The sequence below is a fragment of the Haematobia irritans genome, chromosome 1, assembly GCF_050003625.1.
Source record: "Haematobia irritans isolate KBUSLIRL chromosome 1, ASM5000362v1, whole genome shotgun sequence".
Taxonomy (NCBI): domain Eukaryota; kingdom Metazoa; phylum Arthropoda; class Insecta; order Diptera; family Muscidae; genus Haematobia; species Haematobia irritans.
This window is the reverse complement of record NC_134397.1, coordinates 15,981,459-16,006,251: the sequence shown is the minus strand read 5'-3', so window position 1 is coordinate 16,006,251 and position 24,793 is coordinate 15,981,459. Positions and strand designations below refer to the sequence as shown.

Genomic DNA, 24,793 nt, shown 5'->3' with positions numbered 1-24,793 from the left:
TCTATTGATAGTTTTAGTTATTAATACGTTTAATAAGATAATTATGTTATAATTGGTATTGTATTATGATTTTTATATATTATGAATGTTATTTTTAATATTATTATATTTTTAACGAAAAAAAATTAATAAAATTTTCAAAATCCCTAGAAATTTACTGTTGAAATGCAAATTGTGGTTAGAAAGTATTCGCAACAATGTTAATTTTTAATTTGTCTCACATTGAAAACTGTTTGAGAAAATATTGAGTAGCTATGCATTTCAATTTGAGGATTACAATTGAGAGATTATTGATATTGTGTTAAATTTTACTGTTGAGGGTAATGTCTGTTTTTTGTTGAGAACGCAATTTCTCAACAATTTCTCAACTTGAATATTACCCTAATCCTTTGAAAACATGTTTGAAAAATTATTGAATTTTGGTATTTTTCAAACGTTTGTGTTTATTGGGAAGTTTGTAAAAAAAAACACAAAAGGCTATGTAAACAGTGGTGCCAACTGTTTTGGGCTGAAAATCGTCAATTTTTAAAATATTTTTCGTCAAAATCGTCAATTCGTCCCAAAAAATTCGTCAAAAAATCGTCACCCATAAAACATCTGAAAAAAGATTTAGCAATAAATTAAAAATTTTATTCGAACAAAACCATAAGAAAAGGCTTCAATTCATTTTAGTTCCATAAAAAATGCCGTTTAACTCTCCAACTAAGTAATCAACTTTTAATTAATTTAAAGTAATATTTCTGATTGTGACTTCATGTACTACATTAACAACATTTTCTTGACAGACAAATTTCCTATTCTTCAAGCGAATTTAAATCCTTGTTACTCGCTCGTGTAAAAATTTTTATTATTATTTCTATTATCGGTAATAGCAATCAGAATTATTTAGTTTTAAATAGTTTTTTTTGACAAAAGAATACCATGCAATGTTTAAGTTTAAAAGGAATTCCGCATTTTAGGTTTATGTATATTGATTGCTTTGAAATTTCTGTCTATGTTGGAGACGGTTGGGAGCAAGCTACATATAAATTGTCATATTCTGAGATTAAAAAAAGCTTGTTTACATTACAACTGATGAAAATCGTCAACTTATAACTAATCACTTTGAAAAATCGTCAAATCGTCATAAAAAACGTTAAAAAGAAACACTTGTGTCGAGCATTATAAAAAATCGTCAACTCATAACTACGTTGTTTAAAATCGTCGTCAAATCGTCAGAGGCCAAATTTACCATCAAAAATCGTCAAAATGACGATAAATCGTCAGAGTTGGCACCGCTGTATGTAAACGCCCTATTAATTTGTTCGAGATTGGAAAACGCTATTGTGAATGAAACGTCAAAGCTGTTTGTCAAAAATTCTGCGTCTTTTTGCAAACCACTACCTAATAATCTTCAATTTACTGAAACACGATCACGATTCTAATGTCCGAAAAAGAAGTTGGCAATGGGAAGCAAGATGAGCCACAAGAAAACAATCCAAGCTATGACCTTAGGAAGTTTCAATTAGAAAGAATTCTAAACAATAATACGAGAAGTAAAAGTATTAGCTTATTGGGAACTTTTCCGGAATCGAATGAGGAGAAAGCTATTGTTCATTTAGAAAAACAGGCGTTCCAAGAGAGTGATGTTGCAACATCTAATGGCACTAACGATATAGGTAAAGAGGGAACATCGACATCTTACTTCCACCGTGATCTACAAGTACAAACTGATTTTATCAACAATGTTTATGGCAGCTACCAATGTAAACCACCGGCAGAACTAAGCGGTAAATATTAATTGAAGTTTAGTATTATTATCGACGTTTTGATAAGTTTTTTTTTTTCAATAATTTAGGTGTAAAAGCTACTGTTGTTTATCCCGCAACTGATAAACATATTGAAAAGTATACAATTTGTCAAAAATATGTGATTAACGAAACACCGGAATTTTACAAAGATATCACATTGCCGTACATAACATCTTCCCAATTCTCTTTGGAGGTAATTTGATTTCTTATATCGATTATGCTTAAAACTTTTTTTTTTAATATTTTCTTGATTTACAGTGGGTCTATAATATTCTGGAACATAAACAGGAAACGGAGCGCATTATTTTCGAAGATTCGGATCCCGAAAATGGTTTTATATTATTACCAGATCTAAAATGGGATGGCTGTAACACAGAGAATTTGTATGTATTAGTAATACCTCACAAACATGGCTTGAAATCTTTACGTGATCTCAATGCATCGCATTTACCTCTACTGCGTAATATTCGTACCAAAGCCACTGAGGCAATAGAGAAACAATATGGTTTGGTAGCATCGCAACTTCGTATGTACTTCCACTATCAGCCCTCGTTCTATCATCTTCATATCCATATTAATCCCCTGCGCAATGATGCACCAGGAATATTTTGTGAAAAATCACATATGCTTGATACGGTAATCAATAATTTAGAACTTTTACCCGACTACTATGAAAAAGCCTCGCTACCATTTGTCCTCTACGAAGGTAACAAGCTGTTGGAGTTATATGTAAGTAAAATTAAAATACGAAAAGCTCCTAAACGTTTATTGCCGGAAGACTCCGATGACATACATGTTAAAAAATCAAAGGTCGAAGCCAGCAATGATACGAACGTAGTTGTGTAACAACTAAAGGAGATTTTAATTCCATATTCATCTTTTGGGATTATTGGCTTTACTTGTAGAAATAAGAAAATGGAATATAAATAGCTGACTTGTAATTGATTTTAAGCACCATTTAATCAACTACGACGTTTCTAATAAACAAATGGATGACAAAAGAAATGTGGTAAAAAATGATTTTGCAATCGAACAAGTATTTCTATATGTTTATTTTAAAAGTGGGCGCTAAATTTGGGTTTAGCCGCAAAAATCAAAAAACAATAAAATAAAATTACATCTTTTTGTTGCAAATAACTTAAGGGGAAATGATCCGTTGCAACAACTGAAAATGTTTATTTTCTGTAAAAAAAAATTATTGAAGAGGAGTAAACGCAAAAAACGCCTACTTTAGCGCTATAATGCCAACTTAATGCACACCTTAAACATTAAAAAATTGTAATACGACACCTTAGGGAAGGAGATGTTCTTTACCTGTAATCATCGTTTGGAAATGTATAATTTTTTTTTTTCAAAACTAAAGCAAAATGAATTTACATACATTTACATCGATTATTGAAATTTAGGTAAGACTAAATGACTATGGGCGGAGCTAATTTCGATCGGGTCGAAATTCATATACCTTTAACATGGACTCGGCTCATTAGTATGTTTTTTTTAGAAAATCTTTAACAATAACAAGTTTGACTCTAAATCATTAACTTTCATCCACAATTTCTTCCAACGCCTTGATAAGTTCCATTATTGTGTCCTTTTGCCTTTATCTGTATCTGAGAAAGGAAGAAAACTACTGTTTTTGTTTTAAATACATTTATAAGCATTAACAATAAATAAAAGACCAGTTGCGAATTATTTTTCTATTTTTTTAAATCTTCTATAATGTTCAGCATTTTTCTGTTCATGTGCTTTATTGTTAATGCTCATTTATTTTTGTTGTTTTTTATTCCTTTAATAATATATTATTATATAATTATTATATAAGCAAATTTTTTGAACATCACCTATTGAATTGAACGTTTACTTTCGTTTCTAATATAAGATTTGTTTTTCTTTTCAATTACATATATGTATATATTTTTTTAAAGGGAACTTTATATGCATGCATTCTATTAAACTTTAGGATTTTAACACAAGTAATAAGCCCGTTGGAAAACAGTCTTAGAAACTATTTTTATTAAAAAGTTTTTTTTTTTTTTGGGGAATTTTGTTTGTGTGTTTTGCTTCACATATAATAAATGTGAAATATGCAAACGAAGTCCGTGTTTAATTTACAAATGTATTCCACATCGCATGTTTTCTGCTTTACACCACAATACCAGTTGAAGGCTTTGCTCCCAAAATATCAGATAATTTTTGTTGATAATTTGCCAAGGTATTTGAATCTGTAATGCCACGTGTTTTACACGATAATTGCAATGCATTCAAATATTGCATTTCCGAAAATTGTAAACCTTGTTCCACAAGGGTTGTGAGTATAACCTAAGATTGAATATGAAAAGAAAAGTTTGTAGAAGGTGTTTGGATTTTTGTTTTTCAAATAAAAACTTACATCAGGTTCCATGCATAGTAATTCGTAAAATTGTTTTGCATGATCTAGGGCCACTTCTCGTGATCCGGTTATATTACTTAGGGTTTGTTGCAAAGCCAAGGCATTACGACAAATACGTTGTATGGTGATTTCATCAATTTGTTCTATATAGTTGGAGAACTGAATGAGAATTAAGGCAGCCAAATGGGCCAAACCCTCAAAGATGTACTAAAAATATTCAAATATAATTGTTGTCACAGTTGTTAAAGAAGCCAAAGAGGCAAAAACACCACTTACCCTCGTTTTTCTGGGATGTAAAGTTGTGCTAAAAGCTTCATCCATATCCGATAAACGTTTGGTTAAAATTTGAACTTGTCTATCTGGCTCAAGAATATCATCCTTAGAATCTATAAAATTATCCGCTCTGGTCTTTTGGGGTTTTGAGCGTAAGTAATGGAAACATTGCACTCGTACCTTTGCAGTAAAGAAATATAAATTTAAGTATTAATTTCCTATTAACTAGAAAACAATTTCAAGATATACCTCCAAGTGCAAAACTAGTAAGCATGTATTGGCTAATTCATCAAATTCCAAAGCCAAATTTGTTAATACTTTTATTGTACCATCCTTAACGGCAACATATGATGCACAATCGGGAGTTACTGCATTTATTCCGTTCACCAATGGCCTTCTTAGTTCATTGGCAAATTCGGAAATTCTTCCCGAAAACCATTCCATACTTTCTTGAAGAATTGCCAATTCTTTGAGAACACCTACATCACCTAGGATTTCTTGTTGAGATATTCCACCTTCACCTAAATTACTGGTCAACATTTCAGCTTCTCTTATGTTACGTTGTTGCACTTGCAAGGGACTCTCCTCTTCGGATGCATCAAAGTTGCTTCGTTGTAAACGTTTTCCATGTTTTGGCCTTTGGCTGGAATTTTTTAAATCCGTCCAATTGGGCAAAGTCCTGAGATGTAGAGTAAGAATAAAAACAACAGTTACTTAATGGGGAAGCTAACTTTTTTTAGTTTAACTTAGTGACTTTAGTATTGAGTTGAGCTAAATAGATGAGCATTGTATTTCAGATCTCATGCTGGTTGGGTTAAAAATGTTATCATCATCACGGAAGTTGAGAACTATTTTCACGTAAATGTTGTTAGAAATGAATGAAGGATATTTTATATAATTTTATAGATATAAAATTTTGACAAAATTTCCTATAGAAATAAAATTTTGGCAAAATTTTCGATAGAAGTAAAATTTCGACAAAATTTTCTACAGAAAAAAAAATTTGACTAAATTGTTCTTGTCCCATAAAGTCCTAAATTTTCTATAGAAATAAAATTTTTGTAAAATTTCCTATAGAAATGAAATTTGGCAAAATTTTCTATAGAAATAAACTTTTGGTAAAATTTTCCAGAGAAATAAAATTTTGACAAAATTTTCTAGAGAAATAAAATTTTGACAAAATTTTCGAGAGAAATAAAATTTTGGCAAAATTTTCGATAGAAATAAAATTTCGACAAAATTTTCTACAGAAAAAAAATTTGACTAAATTGTTCTTGTTCCGATAAAGTCCTAAATTTTCTATAGAAATAAAATTTTTGTAAAATTTCCTATAGAAATGAAATTTGGCAAAATTTTCTATAGAAATAAACTTTTGGTAAAATTTTCCAGAGAAATAAAATTTTGACAAAATTTTCTAGAGAAATAAAATTTTGACAAAATTTTCGAGAGAAATAAAATTTTGACAAAATTTTCGAGAGAAATAAAATTTTGACAAAATTTTCCAGAGAAATAAAATTTTGACAAAATTTTCTATAGAAATAAAATTTTGACAAAATTTTCAATAGAAATAAAATTTTGACAAAATTTTCTATAGAAATAAAATTTTGACAAAATTTTCTATAGAAATAAAATTTTGACAAAAATTTCCAGAGATATAAAATTTTGACATAATTTTCTATAGAAATAAAATTTTGACAAAATTTTCTATAGAAATAAAATGTTGACAAAATATTCTTTAGAAATAAAATTTTGACAAAATTTTCTATAGAAATAAAATTTTGACAAAATTTTCTATAGTAATACTATTTTGAAAGAATTTTCTATAGAAATAAAATTTTGACAAAATTTTCTATAGAAATAAAATTTTGACAAAATTTTCTATAGTAATACTATTTTGAAAGAATTTTCTATAGAAATAAAATTTTGACAAAATTTTCTATAGAAATAAAATTTTGACAACATTTTCTATGGAAATACAATTTTGACAGAATTTTCTATAGAAATATAATTTTGACAGAATTTTCTAAAGAAATATATTCTTGACAAAATTTTCTATACAAAACACAACAACAATTTTTCTATTTAGCTATAAAATTTTGACAAGATAAGTTTTTTTGTTTGATAGTATTTTTGGTAATATTTTATCCATATTTTGGTAGATTATTTTCGGCTCGAGTGCTAGTATGTGGCAATAGTGGTAGGCACATTTTTACAGTTAATTTTGTCTGAGAACTATCTATTCGCGATTATGTTATCATTACAAATTTTCCTACTTACTTTAAAAATCTACTGATATCTTCATCATTAAGCCATGTTACACTGTAGATACGTCTATCTTCGGCATCCGGTTGTACAATACCCAAATAGGCATCATTACATATTCCACGGTAATCTTTGAGAACAGCACATACAGTTTTCAATAACTCTTCCGAATAACACGGCAGATCGTGTATTAAAGTTTTTGTTTCCGCCAAACATCGCTCCACACGAGCTGTCGATTGTAAAATGGGACGTGTTAGATTCAATGCCGTCATCTCTTCGGGTGTTATAATGGTACGCCAAACATCTTGATTTTTCGATAATGTTTCAATGGTTAATTTCAAATGAGAATTATGGCCTTTTGATAAGAAAGTATCCTTAATATAGTTATCAATAAAGTCATGGAGGCTACAGGGTTGTCTGAAATACAAATAGGTATTAATACACATCCTTACCCATTATTGAATATAACCTTACCCCGGTTTGCATTTCATAAAGCTTTCGATTTCCTGTATGTATCCCATTAGCGGTAAATAGACTTTAGTTATAACCGTCTGATCTGGTGTACAAATTAGGAGTTTCTCTCTTTGTTTTTCATATGGAAGATTATAGTTGGCCACACCTCCTTTACCACCACTAGCATTCAAGCTTGCATTTAAATTATCAACGGAGGCATCAGAGATATTGCGACGATGTTCTTTGGGCCCTTCTGAGCTATTCAATGAAGTTTTCGTTGAGGATTTGTCAAATTTGAATATCGACATTTTTGCACTATAATTAAGAAAAAAAAAACATCATTATGGGAAAGAACAAATAAAAATGCATGAAAGGAGATAAGCCTAGCATTCGTGTAAATTTAAGCTGTACTTTTGGTAACAGGTATTTCCAACATTACCGTTGATCATAGAAAATCAAATGTTTTCTTCGGTTTTCCCCCCATTAAAGAAATAAAATTAAATTACGGTAATTTGACATATAAAGATAAATGGAAGATATTCTCTCATACCTTGGAACTTTGCGCCTAAGGAAATATGCATTTATATTATTAGTTGGCTCTGAGAATGAGGATTGCGAAGCATCATCTGCGGAAGCATTTTGTATATCTAAATAATCGGTTAGAAGTAATTGCATCTACAAAAATACCAATATATACAAACATGAAAATAGAAACACAAATCAGATAAAAAGAATATTTCAACATACCACCGATTGAGCTTGTGACCAAAAATCAGTTAAATTATAATGCTGAGGTCCCACTACTTGATATTTTTGTACCACAGCCAAATAGTTCTTCAGTACGGAGCCATGTGTACGTGCAATGGCCTTAAATTGCTTGAAGATCACATCCAGTAGGGTCAAAAGGGGATAGCTTTCATTGGTTATTAAAGGTGAATCGATCAATTGACGAGTAGTATTGCGCACAACTTCCAACAATTCAGTTTGTATACCGACTCTTAGCTTTTCTATGGAATCGGGAACCTTGCCCAACATTCCAAAGCATTCAACAATTATGGCTATGAAATATGTCATGCTAAGTTCGGGGTCCAATAAATCGGCATCCTCAATTATTTCGGTCTTAGTTAAATCTACTCCTTGAGCCATCTCTTGTAGGGCTTTTCGAATCCGGGCATTTGCTTCTATGCGATCTGTGGAACGCCTTGCTGTTATGTTCCTTGAGAAGCCTTGATTAAGACGATTTGAATTTGAACGATGAAAATATGATATAACATCTTGCGCAGAATTTTGATAGATTTGTGTTACTAATTCTTCATGGAGTCGCTGGTACAGGTGCTGCCTTCGACCCATTAAGTCACTGCGTATATCAGCTAATCCCTCTACATCTTTGAGTGGGCCGTTGATAAGGGTTAAGGCGTCTGTTAACACCTTACTGGCATGTAAATACTGGCGTTTAGAAGTAAAACTGACAACACTTTGAGGCACTTTGCGTAAATCATTGCTATTGTCACCATAAAGAAAATATTTTGCTCAATTAGAATAGAATTCCATTAATGAGTTCTTACTTACATTTGCTCTAGCATAGCCAGCACATGTTTGTGCTGTACAACATCCGTCCACATTTTCTTCAGCTCTTCTCGGCGACATTGCAGCAATCGTTTACAGGCATTCAGATTTTCTTTAACCGTGTGTATTTTCTCCCTGCTGCTATTGATTTCTGAAGACACCTTCGTGAAGAGTGGTATAACCTGTGATAACTGTTGATCATGTTTGGAAACCAAATCATTCAAACGTTGATCCGACTTTTTGAATTCCTTTTCGATTTTTAGTTTTTCTTTCTGCCTTTCTTCATTGGTCTCACTCAGACCCAAGGATTTGATCACATTGACAATAAGACCACAACCTGCCTATATTGCATTGAAAATATGAGTAAGGAGTAAACAACAAATATTTGGTATTAATCACTAAGCAACGCCCATCGAATAGAATATGTTCTTGTGTTCTGTTTCGAGATTTTTAGTAGATTGCACTTTGTTATGTTTAAATACTTCATATGTGGGTCGGTCGAGGGTGGGAGAGAGTAAAAGCTTGACAGCTGTCAACTGAGATAACTTTGTAAAATGTCATCATCACTGAGAAGACTTTTTTGAAATCACATCAAACCATCATATACACATTTATAACACAAGTATCTCAGTTGTTAGTTATGTCCTGGATATTATTGGACACTTTTAGCCACAATTCACTTAATTTAGTCTAGATTTACCTCATCTTTTCCATATTTAACGCCTCTTCTAGGTGGTTTCAATGGTGGGTTCTCCATGTTTGAAGCAGGGATGTAAAAGTTGTACAATTGTACTATATTTGGCATAATCCACTTCTCAAAAGTACATTGGTACTATGGTACAATTTGTACAATGGTACAATTTGAAGTACTCATTTCGTCTTCAAAATGGTCGAAAATTATATTGTACACATATTTTAAGTACTGACCAAATTACAATCAAATGGAATAAAAAAAAAATGTTCATTTGTGCAGCTCAATGTGTATCTGACAATAAAGGTTGAATTACACACCATGCGTCAATCCGTTCGTTGATGGAAGGGTTGACTATTCGAGTTTTTGATTTCAAAGAGAAATTTCAACTCTTCAATCATCGGACGCCTTGAACGCTTGGTATGTAATTCCACCTTAATAAAATATAACATTTCGGAAGATTAAACGCAAACTGTACATTTAAAATATTGAAGACATCAAATATGGACTTCCACATAGACAATTTTTTTCTATAAAGGTGGGTACTAAGTTCGAGTTTAGCCGCTAAAATCGTCATTTTTCACTAAAGTGAAAATTAAATCAGTAAAAAAATGCATAAAATTATACACATTTTTCTGCAGATTTCATAATAACTTGATGGGGAATAGCCCAAAGCGAATTTTCACAAAGTTTGTATTCTTTAAAATGGATTATTAAAGAAAAGTAATCGTGAAAAAATTACGATTTTAGCGGCTAAACGTTTTTTCACGATTACTTTTCTTTAATAATCCATTTTAAAGAATACAAAACTTTGTGCAAATTTGCTTTGGGCTATTCCCTTTAGCGGCTAAACTCGAACTTAGTACTCACATATAACCTGAAATTGGTAAAAATATATATTAAGGATTTTATGAAGCATTTCCATTGTACTTTATTCTTGATTCTGAGGCCATGTCGAAACTTTTGCCAGATCATGGACAACTCTTGAGAGAAAATTGTTTTCACTCAATTAATTCTCAATAATGCCTTATTCCCAATTTTTGAACCAAAATTGCGTGTGTTGTTGTATTTCAAGAATCGCTCGTGTTCAAATCCCCAATTTTGTACTTTTTTGACTGAATATTTTCATACGAAAATATGATTGTTTTGACAACAAACACATTTGAAGGAAACAGATTTTGAATTTTGACCTTTACAAATAGCACCTTCGTTATTTGAAAAGTTGATAAATAATTTGTTTGTTTTTTTCGGTTACGATATTGCATGACTTTACCTCTTTAATATGCCTTGCGATATTGCATTCAATTCTTTTTGAAATTTGCTACAGTTTTAACCTAAAAAGTACAAATTTTTATTGTATTTATTTTATTTATTCATTCAATATAATACAATTGTATTATATTGAATGAATAAATAAAATAGGCTTTTAAAAGCCTAGTGGCCCACATAGTGTATTACACAGTAACAAATCATTACCATAGGCTTCAGAGTAAAAAGACTTAAAAATTAAGATCCTTACAATTTAGTTGTAATACACATCACAGCCGGTTTCCAAATCTAATACACGAAAATAATTCAAGTAGTAGGAAAAAAAAATGTACAATTTAAAAATTTGATTTTTCATCCCTGCCAGAAATATGAAATCAATGCTGCCAACATTTCATTGCATCTCCTAAATAACGTCTTGCGTACCCAAAATACGTGACGTATCGAATCTAAAATTTTAGAGTCGTTCAGACCGTAGTCAATTAATAAAAAATACATAAACATTTGAATTCAATATGTTCAAGTTAAGTCCGAAGGCATAATCGATACTGCTGCATGTTTATGGGATCGATAACACATTTACCGATTATTTAGTCATCGCTGACAAGTCGTATCGATCCGACACACTGTAAGATTCTTTACAAACACCGACATTCCGTCCGGGATAACTGATAGTCTGTAAAGCGCATAACAGTATAGTCCATAAGACCTCTCAACTGTTTGTCCTCACGGAAGCGTTACATGTGTGTACCAGAAAAGTCACGATTAAAGGCCGGTATGCACCTCCAACGACATTTTTACTACCCATAAGAAATGCATTGCTATATATTTGCTAACGAAAATTCCGTTGTTATCGTTATTGCAAGAGCCTAAGAGGAAACTATCAAATTCAGTCATCAACACAATTTCAGTTAGCTCTTCCGGAGATGCCACCTGATTCTTGTATCACGGTATTATCAGGCCAACTGGAAGTTTTTCTGTAATAATAGTTTTTATTTTTTAATGTACAACTAAAGCTATATTCTTACCAATGTCGTGATCAAAATAAATTGCAATATTATCTTCATCTAAGATTTGTTATTGTTTTTATTGAAATACATATGTTTTGAAAGTACATTCTTTTGTTTACTTAAAGTTTGTTTTTGAATATAAATTCTCGTTATATGTAACGTTGTTTTCTTGTGTTATCGAGTTTACACAACTATTTTGCTTTTTTCGAAAAAAAAATACTCGATCGCCTTTTGAGCAAACTACATATATGCATAGTTATGCTTTGGGTTTATTTATTTTGGTGCTGTATTTAGTATGGTGTGTACTTTTAAAGCCAACATATAAAATGTGAAGGCATACGAATTTTTATATATATATATTTTTTTTGAATTGTTTTGCGTTATTCAAGCTTTTAATGGTTAATATATTAAATATTTATGTGCTCATCAAAGTATATCGTTTTTTTGGGGAGATGGGAACGACAATATGGATTTCGTTAATGTGCTACTTTATTACGTGATGTTTTTGTAAATATTTCAAAAAAAAAATGATTATAATAAAAATGGATTTTAATTCGTTTGTATAGGAATTACGCTAAAATTTGCGGATAAATTATCATTTGTTTGTTTTACTTTTTGTTTCAATTTTAAGTTGTTGTTACCTTTTTTTGTAAAATCGGAGGTATTTCTTTAATTTCTAATGATTGTTTTCTAAGAAATGTTTTTGTTCTTCGAGGTTGGAAAAAAATTTGCGATTTTTTGCTATGTAGATTCTAAAATGAATATGGGAAGTTCTATCGGAAGTACAATATTTATTTGGTTAGGTGGGCTAAAAAATATTAATTGGTAAAGCCTAGTATGCAGCTCTAACGAAATTTCCGGTACCCATAAGAAATGCATTGGCAATTTTGCTACCGAAAATTCCGTGAGACGTTGTTATCGATTGATTATATTTAGCTCCCATAGGAAACATATGGCATAACTGTATTATTGGTTTATAAACGAAATTTTCGTTAGAGGGACATACCGGGCATAAATGTATATGTAAGTAGTAGGGATGCCATTCGAGATTGTGATTTGTGAACCCACATACTGTAAATTTCTTGGCCATTACAGGGTGATTCATAACGAAGATGGAGGAAATATTTAAAAGTTAATAAATATATCGGGTTCTCAAATTTCGTTTACTTTACGTATGTTACGAATGACATTCTTGGTATTAAGTATGTATATAGTGAGCGTGTGTGTGCTTCCTAGTTAAATATACAAAAATTATTATAAATTAATTTAAACAAAATTAATACGATCAATAACAATAATAGTTATAATTCTCTAATATTACAATTATATGTAGTTTATTTATTTTTTTGTAAATGTATTACATTTTTTTGTGTGTTTACGATCATACCAATATATGATGCTAATATGTGTTTTGTATAATTAACTTATTTTTTCTTCTAGTATATGCATATGTTTTTTGGTTTGGTTTGGTTTATGTTTTTTCTTGGCATTTCTATTAGAATCTATTTGTTGTTGTTGTTTGTTTTTAATATTTGCGTTGTTTAAAAGTTGTTTTTGTAGTTTGTATTTATTTCTTAATTTCGTTGTTAATGATGCTCAAACGGCGAATATTGGGTTTGTCATAATCCTCCATGGAAATCCCTCTGGAGAGTTTACGTGAGCCATTGGTACCGTCAAATGATCCTGAGCTGGTGGAAAAGGCACGACCACGATCAACACCTGGCATAACAACAGATGTTAGCAAACCTTGGCCTTTGCAGAATAATAAAATCGATTGAGCCACTTTAGCCGGCTGAAAAGATATATAGAAAAGTCTTAATTTATTTCATGTAGAAGTTTTGGATTGAAAATACATAGATGTATTCGTTTTTGATAATTAATATTTATTCAGTAAAGAATTTGTCGACTCATCTCGACTCAAAGTTAGCCGCCAATTAATCAAAAATATTGATTTGAATCAGAAAAAATTATTAATAATGGTTGCATTTTTTGTCAAAATGGGGATCGATAACACAAAAATTGATAGTAGCAATTAATCAATTGGATCAATTAATTTTTCTAATTGATACTATCATTTCTGTGATTGAAGACATTTCAATTAAAAAATTAATTGGATCAATTAATTTCGTGATTGAATCAGAAAAAAAATTTTTTGTGTGTAGTAAAAAGTACTTTGTCGCTCAAAAAATACCTTTTTTGTACTTTCTTAAAAATTGTTGATAGCGACATTATTGAACGAATAAAAATATAGTGCGTAGTCCCAACTTCCAAAATTTTTTTTTATATAATTGAAATCCAATAAAAAAACTTACCGCATCAGCTAATACATCACCGGCTCTCTCAATTTTCAACATGGTCACCTTTTCCTTTTCAATGTCGCGATGCAGTTTCTCTACCATTGATGAATATGGGCTCAACATGCCGGTTATTAGAATAACATCCACTTTGCAACCCTTTAAAGTTAAATCCTTACGACTAAAAGATAAAATGGTAACAAAATAAAAAACAAGTTAGGTTAAAGTAATACAAAAAAATAATAAGTTGGCTTGTCAGAGACAGCTGATTTAACTTTTTATGAAAATTAGGACAAGTTTTCCAAAACTATTGTATTTGCGAAATTCTGTCCATTTTGCAAAAAAAAGGATACAAATTTAAATTTTACCTCCAAACCTTAAAATTTTAAACGAAGATAAAATTTTTAATAAAAGTTTAATTTTGTAGAGGTGACACTACCTGTCTTATTTTTTTATCAAGAAAGCAAATCTAATAAATTTTGTTTTTTTTTTTTTTTTAATTACTTACTTCATAAATGCCTTGACATAAAGACCAACATTTTTGCTATTCAATGAGCCTCTCAAACGTTTTTGATATTCAGTAACGATTTTCTCCTTATCTGGATTATCGCCAACCAATTGCTATTCATCGAATGTAAATATTTTTATTAGATGAGGAATTATCGTTGAAAATGTATGTCGTAGATTGAAGCAATGTGGGGTTCGTGTAATGCCAGGATTATTTAAAAAAGGAAATAAATAAAATTTATTAAATATTAATTTATTTGAGTCAAAAGTAATTCTATATTGAATTTATTTACATATAATTAATGTAAGAAATTTACAAGCATTTGCTCGATAAATTGAATGATTACTTCTCGATAACAATAATTTAAATCGATTCTCTAAACAAACTACATACGAGGGCGGTTCGGAGACTTCTTAGCCTATCAATGAAAGAGAATAGTTTGTTTTTCAAAAATATTTTTTATTTGGCAATATAATCTCCTGAAACTTTAATACACTTAGTACAACGCTTTTCTAGCAATTCTATCCCTTGGTTAAAATAGTTTTCCTCAAGGTCTTCAAAATAGTGTTTTTCAACTGTAATTGCATCTTCATTTGAGGTAAAACGCTTGCTAGCAAGGATTTTTTTTAGATTTGGGAACAAGTAAAAGTCACTGGGACCTAACATAAATCAGGAGAATAAGGTGGGTGGTCAAGCAACTCGTACTTTAATTCGTTGATTTTAGCCATTGTTAAAACACTCTTGTGCGCTGGTGCGTTGTCTTGATGAAAAATTATATGAAGGAGCACTTTCACCTAACACATTCACTATATCATTATGAATTTCTTGTGCCGATAAACCTTTTTTATGTAAATATTTAATGACAGCACGCATTTCTAATTTTCCATTGTAAAAAAATAGCAGATGCGTCTTTTTTGAACACCTGTTTCTATATGAAGGAGTTGCCAGATCGAAACAAAATTTAACATGTGTTCATAGCAGAGATGGAAGTTTCCAAAACACTTAACTTTTTTCTGTTTATACCGCGCTTTTTGTGCTAGGCTAAGAAGTTTCCGAACTGCCCTCGTACAATATATTTCTAATGACTACAAAATATTTTTTTTAATAAAAATTATAACTGGGTCAAGCTCAGTAAAAATGGAATCTGCATTTGTAATAAATATGGATATAAAGCTGGGATCAACAATGCATAAAGGCATTTTTTTTAACATAACATCTATTGAAATGGATTATTCTAGTGCGCACAGGGAGTATAAACAAGAATTTCTTAACGCCAATTTTCGATATTCGAAAGGAATGCTTTCGTTCGACTGAAATTCAAACAGCTGATTTTTCTTTATATATTCAGCTGTTTTGAAATATCCTAATCGAACGAAAGCATTCGTTTGGAATATTAGAAAAAAAAAATAATAAAAAGGAAAAACTAGGTAATATTTTGTAATTTTCTAATGAATATGGAAGAAGGCTTATGTACCGTTCATACTACAGTTTTATTTGGACAATTTTTTTTGGAATTTTACTATAATATAACTGTCTGTTCCTGTATGTCGAACGAGCTCTATCGATCGAAAAAAATGAGAACAAACAGCTGAATTTATAACCAAAAATCAGCTGTTTCTATGCATTTCAGTCGATCGATAGAGCTCGTCCGACATACAGAAACAGACTGTAAATTTTTTGGAATTTTACTAAAAAACATGGCAACGCTCGTGTGACTCCTACCAAAGATAATTGAGTATAACAAGATTAAGCATTGTGCTCTTATAAAGAGAAAACAAATGTCAAGTTGTAGAGGGCTATGAGAAAACAATTGTTTTATTTGTCAATTTTTTCCAAAGCAGCTCTGCCCAGGAATAAATTTAAAACGGCAATATTCACATAAAACCATATTGAATATTCGCTTTAAAATACACATATGTTTTATTTTATATGTTCTACAATCGTTTTGGTATTACTTTTGTGGGTTTTTATTCAGAAATTTATGAAAAACACAAATGTTATGATATTTTCCGACGCAAACGGCAGTACATTTGAGAGACACGTCGACGCAAACTTTATGATATTTTGTTGGCAGAGTCCTCTGGTGCTTCAGTTTTGCTATGACAAGACTGCATCTTCTTCTCAATTATCTTTGCTCCTACTCCAAAAAAAAAAAAAAATTAACCCTCTATTTCACTTTTTTCATTAGCCCTCTATTTTAGTTCATGGAGAAAGTTTTCTTTATTTTAATAATTTTTTGCATACGTTAAATGAACTAAAAAGCGGGAAAAAATTATTTACCAATAAAGCATAAAGATTTACTAATTTCGTACTTCTTACAAAATAGATTATAATTGTTTAAAATTTTTCAATTTTACTACAAATGCTTCCGTTTTGAACTTCGTATGTTACTATAGACATATTTTTAACTAACATTTTTTCCTTCAAACTACAAAATTTTCTTTAACAATTGAAAAAACAAAAAAATAATTATGTCTCATAAATTTTCTTGAATTTATCGAATAACATTTACTTATTTTTGTTATATCGACGTGATGTCAGCGTTTAGTTAAAATTTTCTAAAAATAATTTAAATTTTCTAAAATTAAACAAAATTTTTCTTCCTGCACACAAATCATGAAATTAATTGATCCAATTAATTTTTTAATTGAAATGTCTTCAATCTCGAAAATGATAGTATCAATTCCAGTTTTAAATGGCCATTAAAAAAATACTTGATCAAAAAATTAATTGATTTAATTAGCAAATTTTAATTAATATTTTTAAATGATTCTATTAAGAAATTAAATTGATTTTGATTGCAAAACTCATTTAATTTTTTTCATTAAAAACGTAACCATTTTCAATTACTTTCTGAATTGAATTGGTGTTTTTAGTTTGATTAAAAAAAATGAATGTTTGAAATAAATTTAGTCGAATTAGTCGAAATTATTCGAAAATTAAAAAAAAATGCATCACGTTTTTTAAGTGACTTACTCATTCAAGTTTGATTAATAGTTAATTGTATCAATTAATTTTTTAATTAAACATTTTAATCAATGACTTTATTAACGTAATGTTTTTATCTTGATTAAAAAGTTAATTTATCAATTAATTTATTAATTGAGAAAATCTTAAACTTCAATCAACTTTTTAATTGGAAATATTTTGGTGATTTTTTCTGTGTGGTGAGTTCCATGTTATTTCAGTGTAATAAATTCCATTGATTTAAACCAGCTATATGTTTTATATAAAAAAAAACCCCAAAAAAATACTTCCAAATAATATTATATTTTGAACGGTGCATTCAATATATCTACGTGTAAGGGCCGTTCAGATTACAATTTTATTTGTACAAAATGTTTGTGCTTGAATAGAATTAAATTTCGGTAGTTTTGTCCACGTTAACTTACTATGATCGGAAAATGGTGTAATCGATTTTTTATTTTATTTATTTTTTTAAATTCATTTTACAAACGTTATCAATCTAATCTGAACAACCCCTAAGTCTAATTTTCTCTAACAACAATTGAAACTACAGAAACTATATTGAATAAAATAATTAATAACAAGGGAAAAAATTAAGTAATTGAGTGGAAACTTATGTTTATTATGAGTATGTAACCAAAAACTAATGGGAAATGTGGCAAACTTGGATATTGCATTCCGTTTTTGTTTATCGAAAAAAATATTTAAAAAAAAGAGATTACAATACCTCCATAACCTAAAATTTGTGTATTTGTAAAGGAATTATTTTTTAATTCGAAGCAGAAAACACAGTTTTGGAATTACGTATATAGAAAATTATAAATTATTTTTAAATCCCCACCCAACAGAAATCACAGGAATTACATGTATGCATTAAAAATAAAAGAAAAAAAAGATAAAGAAAAAATTAACATAGTTACATAAACACATATATATAAACACATTTAAACAATTTTTGTAATACAATACATCAATTAATGTACATATAGTATATATACATTTAAAATGTATATTTCTTCTTTAGAAATGTACATGTATGTTTTTCTGTCTTTATACAACGTTCACACTATGCGCGAATATTAAATTTTTTCCGATTATGGTGTGGTATAACGAATGTGGTATAACGTTCACACTATGCGCGAAAATTAATTTTTTTCCGATTATGCTATGAATGTGATATAACTATGCTCGAAAATAAAAAAAATCGATTATGGTGTGAATGTGGTATAACGTTCACACTATGCTCGAAAATTCAATTTTTTTCGATTATAGTGTGAATGTGGTATACATAAATAATACTAAAAACAACATTGAAAAACATTTATATATCCTTTTGTAGGCCAATTATAGTTGTGCTTATTATTACCGATTACTTACATGTCCAAATTTATGATACATAAGGAAACTTTCAGCAGATTGAGCAATATCATCATTGTTCCATTGAATAAACTTTGGGAAAAGATGAAGGGCAAAAAAATCAATTGATTAATTTTAAGCTCAACTGTATTTGTTGTGATACTCTCACACAAATACACGGAAAACACTTACCTTTGTTTTGAATGATTGCAATACCGAGGCCGCACTACCAGTGGCATTAATCAAAATCAATCCCAATACCCGTGTGGGATGCGCTAAGCCAAAACGGGCCAATACATTAGCACCAGCCCCTTCACCTAGACCCATGACATATTTGACATGTAAAAAGTCCAAAACAGTGACAAGATCCTCACCCAACATTTGTAATGAGGGGAATATAAAGCTATAAAGTAACAGAGAAGTGGGATATGGATTGTGTGTGAATTTGATGTTTTTTTGTTTTTCCGTAAACCTACTTTTCGGGTAGAGCATCAGCATTATCGGCATGACCTGGTACATCGATGTGTATGAAACAAGAACGTTCTTTGATTTCCGTCATGCAAGGACTGTTGACAAATTCTTGGAAGGAATTATCTGAAAATTAAACAAATAGAAATTTTTAGCACACATTTTTATCTGATGATAAAGTTTAAGAAAAACGTGAATGGTTAATTTCTATAAGTTAATGGCTAATTGTATAAGTAAGTTCGGCCAGGCCGAATCTTATGTACCCTCCACCATGGATTGCGCAGAAACTACGAAAGACCGTCTGTGTAGAGACCCAGAATTGAAATATGGGGGGTCGCATTATATGTGTGGCTATCTACATTTATGAATCGATATGGACCAATTTTTGTGGGATCGGTTTATATGGGGGCTATATATGATATGGACCAATTTTGGCATGGTTAATTTGGGGCTATATATATAATTATAAACCGATTTGGATCAATTTTTGCATTATTGTTGGATGCCATATACTAACATCACATACCAAATTTCAACCGGATCGGATAAATTTTGCTCCTCTAAGAGGCTCCGGAGGTCAAATCTGGGGGTCGGTTTATATGGGGGCTATATATAATTATGGACCGATATGGACCAATATTTGCATTGTTGTTAGAGGCCATATACTAACATCACATACCAAATTTCAACCGGATCGGATAAATTTTGCTCTTCCAAGAGGCTCCGGAGGTTAAATCTGGGGATCGGTTTATATGGGGCTATATATAATTATGGACCGATATGGATAAATTTGTGCATGATTGTTAGGGGCCATATACTAACACCACGTACCGAATTTCAACCAGTTCGGCTGAAATTTGCTTCTCTAAGAGGCTCCGCAAAGCCAAATATGGTGGGGGCTATACGTAAAAGTGGACGAATATGACCCATTTGCAATACTATCCGACCTACATCAATAAAAACTACTTATGCCAAGTTTCAAGTCGATAGCTTGTTTCGTTCGGAAGTTAGCGTTATTTCAACAGACGCACGGACGGACGGACATGCTTAGATCGACTCGGAATTTCACCACGACACAGAATATGTTATATATACTTTATGGTGTCTTAGAGCAATATTTCGATGTGCTACAAACGGAATGACAAAGTTAATATACCTCCCATCCTATGGTGGAGGGTATAAAAAAAAAACAAAAAAAAAAATAAAATAAAATAAAATAAATCATCTCCACTAGTATTTGAACGTGTGCTGTTATATTTCAAAAAAAAAAAAAAAATAAAATCGATGTATAGTTAACATAAAAAAAAATAGAAAAATATTTAATAAAACACTAGTGAAAAATATTTAATAAAACGCTAGTGAGATTTGAACCAGTGTGAAATTTACTCTGTTGTATTATCCCAGCAAAAAAAGAGCTTCCAAAAAAGTAGTTTGGATCCCCAATTTATGATCTGGAATTAGTGCAAACTTGGATCATCTCCAATGAATTTTGTTTGTGATATGAACCTAGTATGACACCACGGCATGACATTCTAAATACATCCTGAGATGTTATTTATTATTATGAATGAAAAAATAAAGAACGATGGTTCAAATCTCACCAGCATATGGTTCGAATACCCTGCGCCACACTGTGGAACAGGGTATTAAAAGTTATAAAGGTGTCTCTTGGCAATAATATTCAGGGTGGGTCCCTGAGTCGATCTAGCCAAGTCCGTCTGTCCGTCTGTCTGTGAACACATTTTTGTGAGTCTAGGTCGCAGTTTAAGTCCAATCGCCTTCAAATTTGGGAAAAGTTCCTGCTTTGGGTCAGAATAGAACTGTATTGATTTTGGAAGAAATCGGTTCAGATATAGCTCCCATATATATGTTTCGCTCGATATGGACTTATATGGGCCCAGAAGCCAGAGTTCTACCCTAATTTGCTTGAAATTTTGCACCAGTAGAACAATAAGTACTATAGTAAGGTGTGCCAAAGTTGGTTGAAATCGGTTCAGATTGAGATATAGCTCTCATATATATCTTTCGCCCGATATGGACATATATTTGAAATTTTGCACTAGGAGTACAATTAATAACATAGTGTAGTTACATGTGCTAAATTATATTGAAATCGGTTCAGATTTAGATATAGCTCCCATATATACCTTTCGCCCGATTTTCCGTCATATGACCACAGAGTTGTAGTCCGATTTACGTGAAATTTTGCAGATTTACATCGTGTTCGATGTTGTTTGTGGCTAAGGCGTTCTGTTATGGTGCCAACAAACCCAGCTTCAACCCCCTGTGGAAGCGAAGAAGGTTTTTAATTTGTTAAACTTAGATAATAAGAAAATAAAAGTGTAACAAAAAATACTGATAAAAATAAAAAGTGAAATTGGAGAAAAATAGAGTATAGAGTAGCCGGTGATTCTTTTTATTATAATATTTTTTATTCTATTTAATGTTATAAATTGAGCCAATTATTCAAAGAATTGTGTAGTTTTTGGGTCATATATGGTCTAGCGACTTGACTCTTTATGAAATAAATAAATAAAAAAATGTATAGTTTTTTTTTAATTTCCTCATCCAAATGAACTTCCAAAGCACAACTTCTAAAGTAATGCAAAGGATCCAAAAATGGAGTACTTCCATCCTATAACAAGCCCATGTAATATTCATTGGAGATGATCCAAGTTTGCACTACTTCCAGAAGCTCTTTTTTTGCTAGGAAAATATTATTTATGAAACAAGGTATAATAAAATCTGAACAGTCGCATAGTTAAAATAGTTAAAATAATTCTATATCAACACACGTTCATCTAACCCAATTTCTTATATTCCTTAGATATTTTCATAGTCATCAATATTAAAATGTTATATATATAGCTCAAAATCATCATCTCGTACAATCAATTTAAACCTAAACTAACAACCAACAACCAACGATACCATTAATTGGCATAGTTAGCGAATACAATGTATAGAGATGGAGTCACGTTTTTTTGCAAGTCCACTAACGTAAAGGTATACGAAGAATATATATTTAGTTCACTCATACTAGGATCAAAATAGAAGGGGGTTCTAGAACAGTGTTGCCAGAAGTAGGGGAAATTCCCTACATGTAGGTTTTTTCTAATATTTAGCAACTTGTAAAGACGTTGGTGCACAATATAGGGACTTTTTCACTCAACACAATTTTTATTTCTATAGAATATTTTCTCAAAATTTTATTTCTATAGAATCTTTTTTAACAAAATTTTATTTTTATAGAAAATTTTGTCAAAATTTTATTTCTATAGAAAATTTTGTCAAAATGTTATTTATATAGAAAATTTTATTTCTATTGAAAATTTTGTCAAAATTGTATTTCTATAGAAAATTTTGTCAAAATTTTATTTCTGTAGAAAATTTTGTCAGACTCTTATTTCGATAGAAAATTTTATTTTTATAGAATTTTATCAAAATTTTACTTCTAAAGAGAATTTTCTCAAAATTTTATTTCTATAGAATTTTTTTTTTCTATAGAAAAATTTTGTCAAAAATTTCTTTCTATAGCAAATGTTGTCAAAATTTTCTTTCTATAGAAAATTTTGTCAAAAATTTCTTTCTATAGAAAATTTTGTCAAAATTTCCTTTCTATAGAAAATTTTGTCAAAATTTCCTTTCTATAGAAAATTTTGTCAAAATTTTCTTTCTATAGAAAATTTTGTCAAAATTTTGTTTCTATAGAAAATTTTGTCAAAATTTTGTTTCTATAGAAAATTTTGTCAAAATTGTATTTCTATAGAAAATTTTGTCAAAATTGTATTTCTATAGAAAATTTTGTAAAAATTTTATTTCTATAGAAAATTTTGTCAACATTTTATTTCTATAGAAAATTTTGTCAACATTTTATTTCTATAGAAAATTTTGTCAAAATTGTATTTCTATAGAAAATTTTGTCAAAATTGTATTTCTATAGAAAATTTTGTCAAAATTGTATTTACATAGAAAATTTTGTAAAAATTTTATTTCTATAGAAAATTTTGTCAACATTTTATTTCTATAGAAAATTTTGTCAAAATTGTATTTCTATAGAAAATTTTGTCAAAATTGTATTTCTATAGAAAATTTTGTCAAAATTGTATTTCTATAGAAAATTTTGTCAAAATGTTAGTTCTATAGAATTTTTTAAAATTTTATTTCTACAGAATTTTTTCTAAAATTTTCATTCCTATAGAAAAATTTCTCAAAAACATTTATAGAAACTTTTCCAAAATTTTATTTCCATAGAGATTTAATCTACCAAAAGTTCTTTCTATTGAAAATTTTGTCAAAATTTTATTTATATAGAAAATTTTATTTCTATCGAAAATTTTGTCAAAATTGTATTTCTGTAGAAAATTTTGTGAAAATTTTATGTCTGTAGAAAATTTTGTCAAACTCTTATGTCGATAGAAAAATTTTATTTTTATAGAATTTTATCAAAATTTTATTTCTATAGAAAATTTTTTCAAAATTTTCTTTCTATAGAAAATTTTGTCAAAATTTTCGTTCTATAGAAAATGTTTTCAAATATTTCTTTCTATAGAAAATTTTGTCAAAATTGTATTTCTATAGAAAATTTTGTCAAAATTGTATTTATATAGAAAATTTTGTCAAAATTGTATTTCTATAGGAAATTTTGTCAAAATTGTATTCCTATAGAAAATTTTGTCAACATTTTATTTCAATAGAAAATTTTGTCAAGATTTTATTCCTATAGAAAATTTTGTCAAAATTGTATTTATATAGAAAATTTTGTCAAAATTGTATTTCTATAGGAAATTTTGTCAAAATTGTATTTCTATAGAAAATTTTGTCAACATTTTATTTCTATAGAAAATTTTGTCAAGATTTTATTCCTGTAGGAAATTTTGTCAAAATTTTATTTTATAGAAAATTTTGTCAAAATTTTATTTCTATAGAAAATTTTGTTAAAATTGTATTTCTATAGAAAATTTTGTCAAAATTTTATTTCTATAGAAAATTTTGTTAACATTTTATTTCTAGAGAAAATTTTGTCAACATTTTATTTCTATAGAAAATTTTGTCAAAATTGTATTTCTATAGAAAATTTTGTCAAAATTGTATTTCTATAGAAAATTTTGTCAAAATTGTATTTATATAGAAAATTTTGTAAAAATTTTATTTCTATAGAAAATTTTGTCAACATTTTATTTCTATAGAAAATTTTGTCAAAATTGTATTTCTATAGAAAATTTTGTCAAAATTGTATTTCTATAGAAAATTTTGTTAAAATTGTATTTCTATAGAAAATTTTGTCAAAATTTTATTTCAATAGAAAATTTTCTCAAGATTTTATTTCAATAGAAAATTTTATTTTTGTAGAATTTTTTCAAAATTTTCTTTCTATAGAAAATTTTTTCAAAATTTTCTTTCTATAGAAATTTTTTTCAAAATATTCTTTCTATAGAAAATTTTGTCAACATTTTATTTCTATAGAAAATTTTGTCAAAATTGTATTTCTATAGAAAAT

General features: G+C 29.3%; 3 protein-coding genes across 10 annotated transcripts in view; 1 reads left to right on the top strand and 2 right to left on the bottom strand.

The window, feature by feature from the left end:
- The first annotated feature begins 1,336 nt into the window (after nt 1-1,336).
- Nucleotides 1,337-2,829, top strand: Dcps (Decapping enzyme, scavenger). Its single transcript, XM_075289425.1, has 3 exons — nt 1,337-1,769; nt 1,838-1,983; nt 2,049-2,829. Exons 1-3 carry the CDS (start codon nt 1,424-1,426, stop codon nt 2,634-2,636), a joined length of 1,080 nt encoding a protein of 359 aa, XP_075145540.1. The 5' UTR covers nt 1,337-1,423; the 3' UTR covers nt 2,637-2,829.
- A 952-nt stretch (nt 2,830-3,781) lies between these two features.
- On the bottom strand, nt 3,782-9,506 carry Sec8 (exocyst complex component secretory 8). The gene is made up of 10 exons (XM_075289413.1): nt 9,434-9,506; nt 8,737-9,074; nt 7,915-8,668; nt 7,718-7,842; nt 7,189-7,482; nt 6,730-7,131; nt 4,702-5,131; nt 4,456-4,632; nt 4,180-4,386; nt 3,782-4,109 (listed from the first exon to the last, which is right to left on the bottom strand). The coding sequence occupies exons 1-10, from the start codon at nt 9,488-9,490 to the stop codon at nt 3,933-3,935; spliced, it is 2,961 nt and encodes a 986-aa protein (XP_075145528.1). The 5' UTR covers nt 9,491-9,506; the 3' UTR covers nt 3,782-3,932.
- A 2,241-nt stretch (nt 9,507-11,747) lies between these two features.
- The window catches only part of LOC142220337 (uncharacterized protein ZK1073.1), a 99,968-nt gene continuing 86,922 nt past the window's right edge, over nt 11,748-24,793 (bottom strand). For all 8 annotated transcript variants that reach the window (XM_075289424.1, XM_075289421.1, XM_075289420.1 and 5 more), the window contains 6 exons: nt 19,302-19,419; nt 19,018-19,228; nt 18,847-18,918; nt 14,503-14,615; nt 14,013-14,175; nt 11,748-13,492 (listed from right to left, as the gene is read on the bottom strand). In XM_075289424.1, the coding sequence (XP_075145539.1) occupies nt 13,268-13,492; nt 14,013-14,175; nt 14,503-14,615; nt 18,847-18,918; nt 19,018-19,228; nt 19,302-19,419 (902 nt within the window). In that variant the 3' untranslated portion in view covers nt 11,748-13,267. The remainder of the gene's footprint in view (nt 13,493-14,012; nt 14,176-14,502; nt 14,616-18,846; nt 18,919-19,017; nt 19,229-19,301; nt 19,420-24,793) is intronic.